Raw genomic sequence first — 17,461 nt, forward strand, 5'->3', positions numbered from 1 at the left:
TAACTACCACATACTGCACCCTAGCAACTGTCCTATAGAATGTAATTAGCTGTGCTGTTAAATGCTTATAACTCTAACATGCTAATGACTTGCCAATCATGCTAGCAACATGCTACTCATATGCTAATCATGCTAATGACATGCTAACTCATACTGGAAACATGCTAATGACATGCTAATTTGTACTAGAATCATGCTAGTAACATGCTAATTCATACTAGACTCACGTTAATAACTGGCCTACATGCATATCTTTGCTTAGCAGTGTCCTATTGACTTGGTGGATGGCTCATCTGACTCAGACAACCAATGAGCATCTCAATATAATAATGAAGCTCACAAGCCACGCCCCCAAATTGATTCCATAGACTTCCATTAAAATAGGCCAAGATGCATATCTTTGCATAGCAGTGTCATAGAGACATGGGGGTTGGTTCATTTGACTTAGACGGCCAACCACATTCAAGTTCACTCTGTAACCTCGCCCATAGCAACAAAACAGAGTACCCTAACAACCATTCATCAACAGCTATATCCCAGCATCAGAACATCGTAGAGACTTGGAGATTGGCTCGTTTGACTCATGCTAGCGAACGGAACTTCCTATATGCTACACATGCTAGCAGTGATTAGCTACATGCTAATATTGACTAGCCAAGTACTGTAACTTGCTAGAAATGCTTACTAAGTATAAATGTTTTATCAAGCATGTATGTGAGGCTTGCCTAGTAACCAGCCAGGGTACCCTAGCAACTGCCTAGCAACCACCCAAATTACCCTAGCAACCGCCTAGCAACCACCTAGCAACGGCCTAGTAATGCCTTAGTAAGGGCCTAGCGACCACTCAGGACACCCTAGCAACCGCCTAGCAACCCCTTAGCAACCACTCAGAATACCCTAGCTACCACATAGCAACACCTTAGCAACCACCTAGCAACCACTTAGTACACCTTAGCAACCGCCTAGCAACACCTTAGCAACCACCTAGCAACCAGTCAGAACACCCTAGCAACCGCCTAGCAACGCCTTAGCAACCACCAAGCAACCACTCAGGACACCCTAGCAACCACCTAGCAACATCTTAGCAACCACCTAGCAACCACTCAGCACACCCTAGCAACCGCCTAGCAACGCCTTAGCAACCACTCAGAATACCCTAGCAACCACCTAGCAACACCTTAGCAACCGCCTAACAACCACTTAGGACTCCTTAGCAACCACCTAGCAACCACTCAGAACACCCTAGCAACCACCTAGCAACACCTTAGCAACAACCTAGCAACCACTTAGAACACCCTAGCAACCGCCTAGCAACACCTTAGCAACCACTCAGAACACCCTAGCAACCACCTAGCAAGACCTTAGCAACCACCTAGCAACCAATCAGAGCACCCTAGCAACTGCCTAGCAACAACCTAGCAACCACTCAGAACACCCTAGCAACCGCCTAGCAATGCCTTAGCAACCACCTAGCAACCACTCAGAACACCATAGCAACCACCAAGCAACACCCTAGCAACATCTTAGCAGCCACCTAGCAACCACTCAGGACACCCTCGCAACTGCCTAGCAACGACTTAGCAACCACTCAGAATACCCTAGCAACCACCTAAGAATGCTATGTGACATGCTAATTCATACTAGAATCATGCTAGTAACATGCTAATTCATACTACAATCATGCTAATGACATGCTAATTCATACTAGAATCATGCTAATAACATGCTAATTCATACTAGAATCATGCTAGTAACATGCTAATGCATGTTAGAATCATGCTAATAACATGCTAATTCACGCTATAATCATGCTAGTAACATGCTAATTCATACTATAATCATGCTAATAACATGCTAATTCATGCTAGAATCATGCGAGTAACATGCTAATTCATGCTAGAATCATTCTAGTAACATGCTAATTCATACTAGAATCATGCTAATTCATGCTAGAATCATGCTAATAACCTGCTAATTCATACTAGAATCATGCTAGTAACAGGCTAATTCATACTAGAATCATGCTAGTAACATGCTAATGCATGCTAGAATCATGCTAGTAACATGCTAATTCATGCTAGAATCATACTAGTAACATGCTAATTCATGCTAGAATCATGCTAGTAACATGCTAATTCATACTAGAATCATGCTAGTAGCATGCTAATTCATACTAGAATCATGCTAGTGACATGCTAATTTATTCTAGAATCATGCTAGTAACATGCTGATTCATGCTAGAAGCATGCTAATAACATGCTAATTTATACTAGAATCATGCTAATAAAATGTTAATTTGTACTACACTCATGCTAATAACATGATAATCCATGCTAGAATCATGCTAATTCATGCTAGAATCATGCTAATAACATGCTACTTATACTTTTTCAAACTGTTTTTAAACTAAATAAACTATTACCAACAGGCTTTGTCAAGCCAGCCTCAAAGTTTGTCTCGACGAACTTTACTGTCTAGTTATAATTATTATTATTTTTTTTAGAAATCACAAGGTTTCATTTAATTTTTTCCTACATATTTATTAACTGCATTTGGGAAAACACTTGATTAGACTCTCTTAAACAACAAAACAAACAAAAAAAAAGCTTAGAAAATGTAAAAATAAATAAATTAAAAAATAAAATTAAAATAAATAAATAAATAAATAAATAAAATACACTGGGTTGGAAAAAAATAAAAATAAAAATTGTTTTGATTGAATAAATGTCTTTTAAATTTATTAAAGTTAGTTTATCAATGATTTTCAATATCAAACGACTTTAAGCAACATTGTGCATAATATCATTATATAAGTAAAAAAACAATATGTTTTTAACATTTTAATAAGTTTGGGAATGGACACAACGGCACATTATGAATAAACGGATTAAAAAGTAGCTAAACCTATAACAAAATACGATACAAACACTGTTTTAATAAGACCAACCTTGTAAAATATAAAAGACTTAAAATATTTCAATATAAATCAACTATAGGGCAGAAAACATTCAAGGGATATATTTCGTTGAAATATACGACTACATTGAAGGACATAACTTAATAATAACGTTAACAATACAGTTGTTATCAACTAACGTTAACTTAGCAGCCAAATGGGAATGAAAACAGTAGACACATCAATATTCTCCGCGTGTTAATTTGATACCCATTTCATATCTGATTATTCATAATTCATATCTGACGCTTACCAGACAAACCTTGACCTCTTGGTCGTCTTCGTCATTGACGTTATGACGTAACTTCCGACGTCTGTTGAAACAGACATGGCGACCTCCATCGCCCGTAGCCCGTGACAGATCGACCGTTCATGTAAACCAGCATTTGGAGGTTATCGATTTACATGAAGCGCTTGAGAGACACGTAGTTTTTCAATCATCTGTCGGGTCGTGTCTAGAGGTAAGTTACAGTATTTTTTGCGCCATTTTATATATTGTACCTAAGCCACATTATGCCCCATGCAGTTCATGCTCTCAGCAACCACATCTCTTGCAAGGTGAAAGTCACGAAGATCCTTGACACTTCTGTTTGAGTTTAACATTGCATAGAAATTAATTTACTTAAATTTCAACAAAATATCACTGTCCATTAGAAAACGCTTAACGTAGCGTAAAAATGATGAGGAAACCGTTTTTATGTGAGCATAGATTGTAAACCTGGATGTGTTAAACCTGTATGAAAACCTATCAGAGTAAATATACAAATTTATTAGACTTATTTATTTATTATTATTTTCTTTTCAGAAAATGAATCTGCACAAACTGTCTTTGCGATTGCGACCAGCAGTAAGTGTCATAAACATAATGTATTAATTTCTGATCCTTACTTTTACTTATCATTACTTAAGAATATTTATCAAGGAATATCACTCATATTGATCAATTGTCATTCCCAGGTAACGCAGAAGTTCAGGTGTCTCAGCATCCAGAGCAGTGGCCAGGAGCTGGAGGCGGTTGCTGCGGAAACACTATCAGCTGAGCCAAATATGCTTTCAGTCTTCAGAACATCAGAGCAGGATCCGGTATGCCCCCAAAACATTAGACATTATTCAGCAGCTTTAAAGGATTACAAAACACCAAAACACATTTTTGAGCTGTTGAGAGTCATATATGTGTCCCATTCTACTACTTAGTGATGTCTCTGAGTGTGCTGCATTCATTCATGAGGAATACTTGGTTCAAACCAATCAGTGCGCTCTATTGTGTATGCGGTGTAACTTCATTAATATGCATGCTAGCTTTGAAGACCTTGTTTTACCTGAAACAGTGTTTAGACGGCAGAGAGTTGCCACGTTGTGTTGCCAAAACAAGTAGGAGAAGAGCAATTGTTTGGAGATACGGGTCGTCAGTGTTGCGTTTATAAATGTGCTGCAACTAAGGTTTTGTTTTTATTTTCCCGCTATGAGAGCGCAGGTTGACTCGCATGTGGATTACAATGCATGCGACACGCAGCAGAAATGCGTATGTAAGGAACATTTTTTTACTCGAGAGCTTTTTGCATCTGGAAATGGTGAAATCTCGATTTGCTGCTCGTCTCCTTTTAAAAAAGATGCGGATCTAGTTTGTGTTGATTGTTCTGTCTCTACAGATTTGTTAAGTAAGCAATCAGTGGTCTTTGTTTGTTTAATCAGATGGCAAAGTTAGTTCATATTGTTAGCTGTACTCTTTCAGTGTTAAAAGACAGACCTTAGTCAAATTGATTTCTAAGTTACTTAGTTTACAGTACATTAATATCACTACAATATTATGGACTGAAAGATCAGGGGCCTGTTTCAGTAAGGAGGTTCAAACAACTCAGAGTTAAGCGCGCACACCATGACTATAAAAAGGCATTATCAATAGAGCGCAGATATTACGAGTGACTATGGCAACATCTTTAAAAAAGAGATCACCATTTCTTTCTCCAGCTGAACTTGATCTGCTCATGCAAAGTTATAGCAAATATGAGTGTATATATTTAAAAAGAAGCAACCATCAGTGAAACAGAGACAGTTAGCATGGGAAAACAGCTGCTCAAGTTAATGCGTAATTTTTAATTTTAAATATTTAAACATTTAAGTATAATAAAATAGGTAATGTAATGTGTGACGTTTATACTTTTTTTTCTAAACTTTTATACATTTTTATCAGTTTTAATAGATTTAACAGTGCACTTGTGTGTCTGCCTTTTTATTGATCAAGTGATAGAGGTTGATATAACATTAAGAAGGTAGGCAGTAATAAAATAATTTTTAGACAGAATAATAATCCCATTAATCTAGTAACAGTGCATGTTGAAAGTTAAGCTAATTATTTATGAAAAAAAGAAAAGCCTCGTACGTGACTTTGTTCTGTGTTTGACAAAAATGTAGGCAATAGCTGTGTTTCCATCAAAATATAGGCTATTACATATTTGTGCAAAACTGGAATAATGCCTAAAAATAAAGCAGCGTTTTTATCCAAAGAGTCGAAGAGAACACAATCGTCACTTCCTGATTAACTTGCACCAAATATCAACAGTAAAAATAGAATTTACTGCGGTAGAATAAGCTGCGTCAATGATTTTTTATTTAATTAATGTACTTGCGCCTCAGAAGACAATTGACACACAATGAACACGTGGGGGCGTTTGAAGCCAGACGCGGAGATCTTGACGCGCTCCAGACGCTCGGAGGTAATTGATAATATACACTAATACTGAAACAGTTAAGGCATTTTAGAATGACTAAAACAACATTTAAGATGCTCTACTGTGTGCTCAGTCTGCTGGTTTGTCCCTTCACACACATTTTCATCATCATCTCTAACAAACCTTTTTTTAATGTACATACTGTAATTTGTTATGTGCACTTCGTAGTTTATGTGCATCTTATCAAATAAAAGTTTAACCTACTCGGTTATGCACATGTTTTATTATGCGTATTTTCAAAAGTTATGTGAATCATGACGTTTCCATCAATCGTTTTTATGCACATCTCCAAAATGAGCTCTAAAATAGGTGTGGAGACGTAAGGCTAAGGCAAGAAATACCGCTTCATCTTTAAAAAAGGGGAGGAGACCGACAGAAACTCAGAGTTTAGAGAATAAAACCTGCTCCGGACCAGGTTAGATTCACAGAGTAAGTTACCACGGTAACTGACTCTGAGTTAAAGTTACCTTTCTTTCAGAAACAGGCTTGACTTACCCTGCTTTCTCGAGTTTAACAAACCTGTCATTTTGAAACGGAAAACCCAGAGTTTCTCTCATTTCAGGGTTAAAATACCCTGAGTTTTTACTTAACCTCCTTTTTGAAACAGGCCCCTGCTGTAAATGCTGCTCTCAGAGTATAAACATGTGAACACCGCAATCAAACAATTTTCGACCATCGTGTTGAATTTTCACCGCAGTTTGTGGCAGGTTAGTCTACACACACGGCTTTCTGACCAACCAAGTGCATCTGAGTTACAGAGAAATGCAGAGGTTTTTTTCTCTTATACGACGTGCGCAAACACTCCACTGTCATTAAACGCAGGCACTGTCTTTCTCCTCTGTGTCTGTGTGTTTGTTTTGCCTCTGTGAAAATCAGCGCGTGCCAAAATGGAAACTCCAATTTTTACCCAAATCCTTCCCTCTTTCCCTTTGCCTTTCCAGACTTTTTTCAAACTAGAGGTGTGAAAACACCTTGCTGAAACAGGGGGGTTTCACGGCCCTTTAAAATAAACCTCACCTAGATAGATCTATTACAGGTCCTGATAAATAAATCAGTTGTCGATGGGCAGGAATACAAATGTGTTCCAGTTTTGTCAAATGTCAGCACTGCAATCTCATTGCAAATATTGTGGACAAGGAGTTTACGTTGATCATTTACATGCCTCGCTTGGTTTGAAAATCTGCAAATTTAAGAATATTAGACGATCAGTCAGTGAGCCAATAATGGGTAAGTTATTATTCTACTTCTTAAAGTGATGATAATACATTTGATGTGTTCTTTATTTTATATTATATTTCAAAAACATTTATTCCCTCTGTTTTTTATTTAAACTAAATGTTGTTGGGAAAAATTTAAGGAATTTTTATCATTTAATTTTTAATTTTTTTTTATAAAGTTTTATTCACTAAGTTTCACTAATTTTTAAATTAATAAAAACAGATAAAAAAAGGCATAAAACAAAAATATAAAAATTAAAAAAAGGTATAGAATTAATTGATTAAATATTGTTGTTGTTAGAATAAATTGAGCCATTACTAATTTAATAAAACAATGAATGGAAAAATTGGAATTTGTAGTTAAAGACAGATTTATTAGCTCTTCTGTGAATTTTTTATTATTGATTCAAATATTTTCCGAAATGCTGTGTAATGGAGAGAAGATTTTATTTTTTCACATGATAGCTTTAATGAATAATTTCTAATAACTAATTTATTTATCCTTACTAGTATTCAGCTTAATGTGCAACGTAAATTCTTAACTAGGGTAATTAGGTTCACTGGCAAGTTACGGTATGTTAATTAGACAAGTCATTGAACAACTGTGTTTTTTTTTTTCCTGAAGCCAATCTCACACACACAGAAAATAATTACACTACTAGTCAAAAGTTTGGGGTCAGTAGGATTTTTAATTGTTTTAAAATGAGCTTCTCCTGCTCACCAAGGCTGCATTTATTTAATCAAAAATACAGTACAAATAGTAAAACTGTGAAATGTTATTGCACTACTAAATAACTGTTGAAAAGTAGTTTATCATTTAATTTAATAATTTATTCTAGTGATTGTAATGATGAATTTTCAACTTCATAACTCCAGTCTTCAGAGTCACATGATCCTTTAGAAATCATTCTAATATTTATTATTTTCCCTTTTCTTTCATGTTTTTTTTTCCTCAGACATGTCATTCTGAAACACACACTGGGCAGTACTACACGCTCCCCCCAACTCACATCCAGAAACTCTTCCCTCATGGACTCCCCCCACGCTTTCAGATGCAGGTTTGGGAACATTTCGATGTCTGCACTTTAGTATAGATCTAATACAGACCTAATGTTGTTTTTAGTTTAAATTACCAATTGTATGATGTATATACACTGATGTATGTTTGTTCTCTTGTTACAGGTTAAGACTTTTAATGAGGGCTGCGTGATGGTCAGGCCAGCAGCGCTGGAGCTCATCTCATATCTCAAAAAAGCTGATTACAACAAACCTCCTCTACGTTATGTACTCTGTATCCTTAAAAAACGCAAAATTCCCAAATCCATTGAGCAGTTTCACTTAATGTGTCATTTTTTCACACAAATGTTTTTTAGAAAAAAAAATACAACTTGTATGTTTACACAACTTTGTTATTTTTGCAGCGCAAAATGCAAGAATTTGAAAACGGGATTCAAAGTGGAAGTTTTGAAAATGCCACAATTTTCTTTTCTATATAACCATCTAAAAACGAAAATCCTTGAAAATGATTATGGCCCAATCCCAATTCTATTTTTGTACCCCTTCCCCTTCGCCCTTACAACTGAGGGCTAAGGGGAAGGGCTTCAAAATTTACCGCTAAGAATTGGGACCGCACTACACTGCACATGTCATCATATGTCCTTACGATCTGATGTTTCATGTGAGACCAGACAATCGCGACTGCTTTATTTATTCCAGTTGTGTTTTTTTATTGGTATTTATCTTCAGGAAATCACTAAAGGCATATAGTATGTTATCATAACGATCTAATGTGGCAATAAGATCGTAACTGTACTGTGTTTTTACACAGTGTCATATTCATCAATGTAAACACACCAAAAACAACATTAACATTATAGCAAACACTGTAAAATGTCAATTGACAGCCACTAGACATTACTGACAGGGTATTCCAGTGTCAGAATGCTGTGGGACTGCTGTACAGGAGTTATTAATAGGGATTATAGAATGCGAAATTTAGCGGGTTTTTTTTTAGCATGACGATAAAACCCGAACGCGGTTATGAATATATTAAAACATGTTTGTTTGTCGTAAAACGTAATAATGATAAAAAATACTAATTTGTCATTTGAAGGACTATTCACCCCTTCCCCTTAGCCCTACGCCTTCAAGCTAAAGAGAATTGGGACACCCCTACCTCTTGGCATGCACACGCAAAGCGAGGGGTAGGGGTAAGGGGAAGGGCTAAGGGGTAGAATTGAGATTGGGCCTATGTGTGCTGTTTAGGTAAGTGTAGATTGAAAGCAAGCATAAACAAACAAAGGCAGAGTATGTGGAGACAGTGGTGTTGCATAGTGTTTACAGTTTACTGCTTAAGTATTACACACAAAATGCAAAGTGGATTTACATCAGCACGGACAGGATGTCATTGAAAGGCATTCTTGGATCAGAACTGAGGCCTGTTGCGCAAAGTTGGTTTGGGTTTTCTTAGCCTAGTAAGTTTGTGTTTAGTTTTTGGACTCAAGAAGATGGGTTGGTTTTAAACGCCACAGTTACTTGCACCGCATGGCTAACCTGCTTAGGTTTTATTCTGATTTAGAGATTGCGAACTCATATCGGATCAGATTCGACTAAGTGACGTATACCTGATGCAACAAAGCAGTTAACAAGCATGTTTCGATGTCATAATTGTCTTTTGTTGCTAATAATTGATATATATATACACATAATATATGAATTGAAATTATTTCTGCTAGTATTTATACTCGGGCTTCACAATATATTGTTACAGTATCAATATCGCAATATGCGCAACTTCAAAATCTAGAATGTGCAATATTGAGTTGGGATTTTACACATGCATGTGTTTTTAAGGCCTGAGACGGTGTGAGCATTTCAAGTTTAAAGCATGCAGGCACAAGATAATGTACCATTTGTAACTTTAATAAAGATCATTTTTATTTTATTATTTATACAACAAATACGACACAGTGTTGTTTTACAGTTGAATAATCAATTTCTGTACCTAAACAATTTTTGACCAAAAACCATAAAGCATTGTTGCTTGACATTTGTTTTATATTTTTAAGCATGATTTGCTTCCGTATCGCAATCAATCTGAATAACTATAACTACTGTAAATATATATATAAATATATATAAATATATATATATTTGCAATGTCAGATTTATTCAATATCATGCAGCCCTTATTTATAATTGTTATAATGAATGTAAATCCTACATTTAAATATGTACACATAAATTTGATTTATTGTATAAAACTTTTAAAATGACTTTTTTGAGCTATTGGAAAACCTACGTCATTAAAACTGGATGGTTGCTTTGCATTGAAATAATATTTGCTTCAGTTGCCAGAGAAGTGAATTGTACTGACTCTCTCTTAAGAACTGAATAAAAACTAGCTCTATCATGTGTCATGTGATTGGCTGTTTGCTGCACGTGTCACACTTTCAGCTGCATATGGTCTACAGTTATTCACAAGCTCAAGCCTAGAATTGACAGAGAATGCTTATATGAAGCGTCATGAAACAACCTTCAGTTTAGTTTAAACCAGTCTTGGATGTTAGGTGACATGAAAGCAGCTCAACTTTAATCACTCTTTGTTGCCATGGTATTATGGAACAGTTGAGATGAGCTATCTTCATAGAGTAATTGGTGCAAATTAAACTTAACGATCTAGCCAACTTATCTAGCTTTTTGGTACAGGCCCCGGATCTTTACCAGGTTGGATTTGTTAGATTTTGTCAACTAGAATCTTGCTTTGCAACCCGGATTCTATTTAATTTGGCATAAACAACTGCCCATATAGGGGTGTTCTCACAGGTACTGTTTACTAAAAAGATGACAGTGCCAACTACTGGCTTGGCTCTTGTACTGCAGTGTTTTTGACAGTGGATATGGGTAAGAACAAATCATCTCTATTTTTTTTTTTAATGCATGAGGAAAATGTTTTTACTGATGGCTATATTAGTGTTGTGTAAATGCAGCCTAATATTCCACACAATCCTTGACAATGTGCTTTAGATGGACAGACGGGCTCAGGGAAGTCCATTTCTCTGTGTCACACTCTGCATTACTGCTACACTCAGGGCTGGTTGATCCTGCATGTTCCTGATGGTGAGCTGCACTGATCATTTGTCAGCCAAAACACAGCATGAAATGATGTTTGGGTTCTGATGGTGTAATGATGTTCTTTCTGTAGCTCATCTGTGGGTTAAGAACTGTAAAGAGATGCTGCCCTCTACCTACAATCCCTTACGCTTTGACCAGCCAGTGCAAGCAACCCAGTGGCTGAAGGACTTCAAAATCACCAACGAACACTTTTTATCCAAGGTACAAATCCATGTGTTTGATGTACAATAGAACTTATGAATGAATAGTTGCACAGATAAACTAACAAAATTAGATTTAGATTTTGTCATGTATATGTATTAATCTACAAGACTTTGCAGGTTCTTGATATCAATACAAAATATGCTGGACCACAGGACTGGTCATTCATCGACAGTGTTGTACACAAAGTTTTATATGCAAAAGATAACAGTTTAAAATATTATATATATATGAGCAATTACAGCATTATGGATGTGACTTTTGCGGTAAATACACAAAACATGAATACACAGAGAAAGTATACATTACATTATATTGACACATCAGTTTATATTTTTTTAAAACAACTAACCACAGAGTTATGGGATCAGAAAATAAACATGCATTATGGATGTGACAAAAAAAGTCGGTCAGTTTACAGTATACAACATGCTTTGTTGAAATTCTGTGAAATAAACAGCACAGACCAAAAGAAATTATGCTAATCAAAAGGATCATAGTCGGTTCGCTATGGAACAAACATGATTTATTTTATTTTATTTGATATTTCTTCATTTATCATGAAAAAGCTTTGTTATGTATGTGACACTTTTCCGTTATGGATGTCACAGATGTGAAATTGCAACTTTTGTGATTTTGGTAAATAAACTATAATTGTTTGAAAACATTGACAGAGACATTTTTATAGCACTGTAAAATACAATCCAACACAAAAAAAAAATTGTAAAAACGTTTTCTCTATTTCTGTGAAAACTTAAATTTTTTTAATGGCAAGGTTGACATTTGCATAGAATTGCTCTCATATACATACAGTTGAAGTCAGAATTATTAGCCCCTCTGAATTATTAGCGCCCCTGTTTATTTTTTTCCCCAATTTCTGTTTAATGGAGGGAATATTGTTTCAGCACATTTCTAAGCATAATAGTTTTAAAAACCTATTTCTATTAACTGAATTATTTTATCTTAACCATGATGTCAGTAAATTATATTTTACTTGATATTTTTCAACACACTTCTATACAGCTTAAAGTGACATTTAAAGACTTAACTAGGTTAATTAGGTGAACTAGGCAGGTTAGGGTGATTAGGCAAGTTATTCGATAACAGCGGTTTGTTCTGTAGATTATCGAGAAAAAAAATTAGCTTAAAGGGGCTAATAATTTTAGAACTGTGTGTGTGTGTGTGTGTGTATATATATATATATATATATATATATATATTTTTTTTTTTTTTTTTTTTTTTTTTTTGGTTAAGTGTTTTTATTGTAGCGTAATTATTTTAGTTTACCATAGTAATTTTATTTTTAATAGTTTTTAAAATACAAATACATTTAAAATACAAATACATAAAATACATTTATTTATAATATTTTATTATTTTTATGCATTTTTTTTAAATGTACCATCGTACTACATGAAGATGTTATTTTTTTCATAAGTTTATTGTTTTGATCTGATCAAATGACAGATAAAGACAACACGGCGATATGTTTGGACAAAGAGAGAGAGTACTGAAGAGGGCCGGACTTTAGGCGAGCTTATTGATCAGGTGAGATTTATTCTTGCTCATCATTTAAAATCTTTAACTGGCCACATCCTGATATTCACACTTTAATAATTTAGTTTTAATTTTCACTTTGTTTTTCTTTTTTTTTTTTGTAAGGATAGATCACAAAGTAATACTAAGTCAGTCCTTAATTAAATCTCTCTGGTGTTTTTCCAATGACATGTTCTCTTCATTTTTTTTTAACCACAAAAGAGGAACTAAACTGCATCTCTATAGTGGCCGTGAACAATTAAAAGCAATATGTTTTTTTTTTTTATATCCTAGAATGGTCCAACGCAAATCTCTATTATAACCACTGTTCACACCAACTCAACCAAAAAAACAAGGGCATCATTTTAAGAAATCAAGATTCATGAAAAGGGAAGACTATTGCTTGATCTTGATTTGAATGAATGTTAGTTTTATGAATGTGCAGTCATGCACAAAATAAACTCGTTGATGCCTACAATTTCACCATTATTTGATCATTTTGTGTTTTTTAATTTATTAATTGTCCTTTGGCTTAGTTCCTTATTTGTCAGGGGTCACCACAACGGAATAAACCGCCAACTATTCCAGCATATGTTTTACACAGTTGATGGCCTTCTAGCCAAAACCCAGTACTGGGAAACCCCCTTACACTCTTACAATCACACACACACTCATATACTAAGCCCAATTTTGTTTACCCAATTCACCTGTAGCGCATGTCTTTGGACTGTGGGGAAGACCGTATCACCCGTAGGAAACCCACGCCAACATGGGAGAACATTCAAACTCCAGACAGAAATGCTAACTGGCTTAGCCGGGGCTCAAATCAGCGACCTTCTTGCTGTGAGGCGACAGTGCTTACCACTAAGCCACTGTGCTGTCCTTTTGTGTCTTTAAAAAAAATAAGATTGCACAGGATTTCTTCTATACTATTGGGGTCATGGCATTAGAGCAGCACCAGGATTAATAAATGAGATTTAAAAAATGAATTTAAATGTATGATTTAAACAGGGTGTGAACCGCATGAAGAGCAGCAGTGATGTGGTCGGTGCAGTGCTGCGAGAGCTGAGGCTTCAGGCAGGGGCTACCACAGAGGGCGAGGAGGTCTTTAAGTTGGCGGTGGCTGTGGATGGAGTAAATGCTCTTTGGGGCAACACAACTCTTAAAAAGGAAGACAGAACTATGGTATGGTCATGTACATTTCACAGGAGGGATAATAATTTTGTATTATTGGATATCCCATCTATAAAACCTAACTTTACGTAACAATTTTAGAATACTTATTATTATCTAGTCATTTGTATTGACCCTTTCCACAAGACTGTTATGATTCGTGTAAGGGTCATGTGCATCTTAAATCTTCTAAGTCAGTGATTTTTCATCAAGTACCACCTCAGAGAAAAAATTGTCTCTCAAAGTAACACCATAATGACCAGTATTAAAATACAGTAGCGTAACTACTGACCAAAAACGTCAACATTTAAATTAAAATGGGCTTTTAAAAGTTAAAAATGATAGGTTACTGTTCTTAAAAAGTAAAAAAAAAAACTCCTGTACTCCTGTAAAGTATTAACATAGGAGCCTATTTATCAACACCTAAAAATATAGGCTATATGTTATCATATTCATATATAAATCATTTTTTAATAAATTTTTAAATATATGTAGCATGTAGGGATGCTCATTTCGGTTAATTTTGCTAACTTACAACCGCCGCTCGTTAATCTGTTATTAACGGTTAACTGGTCAGATTACTAATAAATTATTACAAAATTTTTTAAACAAATTGACGTATCTATTTTGTGTCTGACACATTAAATATTGCATTTTAAAATACTGATTTATTTTAACATGCTAGCATATAAATAACAGAACATAACAACAGAGCGTCTTCACGCACCTGCAGTGTTTCCAAAAGCATAGTAAAACAGAATAAACTAAATAATATTAATAAAATAAATAAGCCTGCCCTAAATTATTTTCACTTAAATAATTCATTTAGAGAACAAAACAAAAACATTGACTGATCCTTTTTAAAAACTGGCATAGGCTGTTTTTTTCCAATCATATGTTTTTGTCTTTCGTCAAATAAAAATAGCAGACTTTCTCAAATTGCTCGCTCCACGGAAAATATGCATTTATTTAATGCCCCACTGTATTTGTAATATCACAAAACCTTTTTTACATTTTTAATAGAAATCCTGTTTTTAAAGATTATGTCCCGCTATATGGTTTCCTCACTCACGGTTCAAGTGCGCACGCTCTCTTGATAAAAAGACAATGCTGACAACGCGTGCATATGTTGACATTTTATAAACCGTTTTGCTGTTTGAATATGGTACTGCATTAATTTGCATACCTGCATTATAAGCTGTAAAATAAAAGGTAAAGCCTATTTGTTGTGTGTATGATGCAGATCCATGAGGCGATCAGCATAAGCGCAGGTTTGGCATCAACTCGTCTGTATCAAACAGCAATATTCTTTCTCCATTTTGCTTCTTTGGCAGATATGTCTGTTGGCATGTTTGGTCATACGTTATCGTCCCACAAGTTTACAAATATGTCTGATCACAGCAAACATGATTTTCCATTCCAAAAACGTGAGGCGCACCTCACTCCTTTTATATTGACAAGGAAAAAAGGTGCGGTCCTCTTTTTTTATGTCACTATGAAATGATTAAATCAGCTGGGTATTGATTGTGCAAGAGTGTTGCTGTCAACTGTACTATTTAATAATATTGTGATATTCAAGATTTGCAAATTCATACAGCTCTGGATAACTTGAAACAGCGAGCACTAGTCTCTCCTACATCTTTAAAAGTTCTCTGTAGTTGTCTTGACAACACAAACTGCTGCTCTGGGATGAGCCGCATGCAAAACATTTGCGGCTTTTAGTAAACCATTCAAAAAATGCCCCTCTTGAAGCAAAGAGCGCATTCAATCAGCCCCCTATGCAGCCAAACGAAAAATAAATAAATTAATATATTTAATCGTTTAACTGATACCATTAATCGGTTACGAACGCATCCTTTCGGTTAACGGTTAATCGATTATTTTGAGCATCCCTAGTAGCATTTACATATGACATATTTGATTCCTCCGCACACCACTAGTGGTACACGTACCACAGTTTGAGAACCACTGCTCTAAGGTTTTTGTTATATAGATTTAAAAAAAAATTGATGTATGTATTATATCATCTTTGCATTAAAATACAACAAAACAAATCACTGTTTATGTGAGATGTTTGAATAGGACACTAAATTTGATGTTGTTCTCTCTTTTGGCTGCCGTTATCAATCTCACACAATTTTTTCCTTAATCTGAAAGTCTTGATAACACCATTGTTGAGTTTTCCTTTTAATATTTCAGCAAGTAGGATTGTAAAAAAATGATTTGTTGTATTCTCCTATTCACTGTGCTCTAAGCTTACCCAACTCTGACGACTTCCGCTGCTGGGAGACCCAGAAATGTGAACAGGGTTCTTTAGTGCAAGTGTTTGACCTTTGTCTTTTTTTTCTGTTTCATTCAGTGTGAGCCAGAGGAACTGACCCTTATTCATAATTTAAGGAAGATGATGAAAACCGACTGGGTAAAAACAAACTGTCTCTGTCTTGATATGCTAATACCGATTTCAGTTTGCCATCTGAATTTACATTCCCGTCTGTCATCAGAGAGGAGGAGCCATTCTCACAGCCCTGTCTCAGACCGGCTCTCTGTTCAAGCCACGCTCTGCTTACCTTCCCAGCGAGCTGCTCGGAGAGGTCAGCCAACCACATTATGCCTTTATCCATGTGCTTTCAGAGCGAATGTTAACAGAGCATTGTTTAGTTTTGTACTTCAACAATAGACTTTAGAGCATAGGTTTAGCGGCCCCTGACATTGTCTGCTGCATGTTTTGTTTGTATTTGTTAAGAGGGTTTCACGTATTTACTTAATTCTCTTTCATTCCCTCATTTCTGTCCATGCCTCTATTTCTGCGTTTCAGGAAGGGTTTGATGAAATGGAACCTTTTGTGCCAGTTTGTGTGTCGGGTTACAACGAGAAGGAGTTTGAGAGCTGTTATCTGTACTATTTAGACCGCAACTGGCTGCAGCATCCACACAGTAAGTTTGTACATTAATGTGCTTGGAGTTTTTTTCCTAGATTGAGTTTCAGGTTATTGATGCAAATTAAACAGAAAATTGACACTTGGTGTGTAGTTTATGCTGGAAAAAGAAAGCTGTATATAAAAGAAAATGTATAAATGGCCATTAAGTTGAGTAAGGGGTTCTTCAAACATGGATGATTATATTTAGGGGTCCTTGATATCTAAAATATTGGTTTAAATTGTAGTAGTTCGGTCTCTAAATTCTAATTGAATAAACCATGTTTATAGTGCATGTGTTTAACTAATACAATATAATTTTGACATGACTTGAAAGAAGAGTTATTACTATATTATTATTAATCTATTATATATTAATTACAGGTCGGTCTGAAGAAGGAAAGAAGGAGCTCATCTTTCTCAGCAATAGAAATCCATCCATCCTGGAAAGATTGTGTGCTTTCCTGTAGTGAACATCATCTGCTTTCTCTCACTTGCTTGTGTATATCATGTGAATCCAGTAAACATAAGTATGCAGCTTTTTCATAATAAAAAGGTTTGAAAAAAGCATATTTCTTTTCGTATATTTAATAGGCATATT

The 17,461-nt window shown here is 35.4% G+C and overlaps 1 protein-coding gene across 1 annotated transcript; it reads left to right on the forward strand.

The window, feature by feature from the left end:
• Window positions 1-3,275: 3,275 nt before the first annotated feature.
• Window positions 3,276-17,430, forward strand: dap3 (death associated protein 3). The gene is given in 13 exon segments (NM_001098737.1): window positions 3,276-3,417; window positions 3,762-3,803; window positions 3,914-4,039; window positions 7,859-7,960; window positions 8,085-8,193; window positions 10,929-11,021; window positions 11,107-11,237; window positions 12,705-12,785; window positions 13,785-13,958; window positions 16,306-16,365; window positions 16,448-16,537; window positions 16,762-16,879; window positions 17,245-17,430. Coding segments are annotated over 12 exon segments (1,209 nt in total). The 5' UTR covers window positions 3,276-3,417; window positions 3,762-3,764; the 3' UTR covers window positions 17,331-17,430.
• Window positions 17,431-17,461: the final 31 nt, after the last annotated feature.

The sequence above is a fragment of the Danio rerio genome, chromosome 16, assembly GCF_049306965.1.
Source record: "Danio rerio strain Tuebingen ecotype United States chromosome 16, GRCz12tu, whole genome shotgun sequence".
Lineage (NCBI taxonomy): Eukaryota > Metazoa > Chordata > Actinopteri > Cypriniformes > Danionidae > Danio > Danio rerio.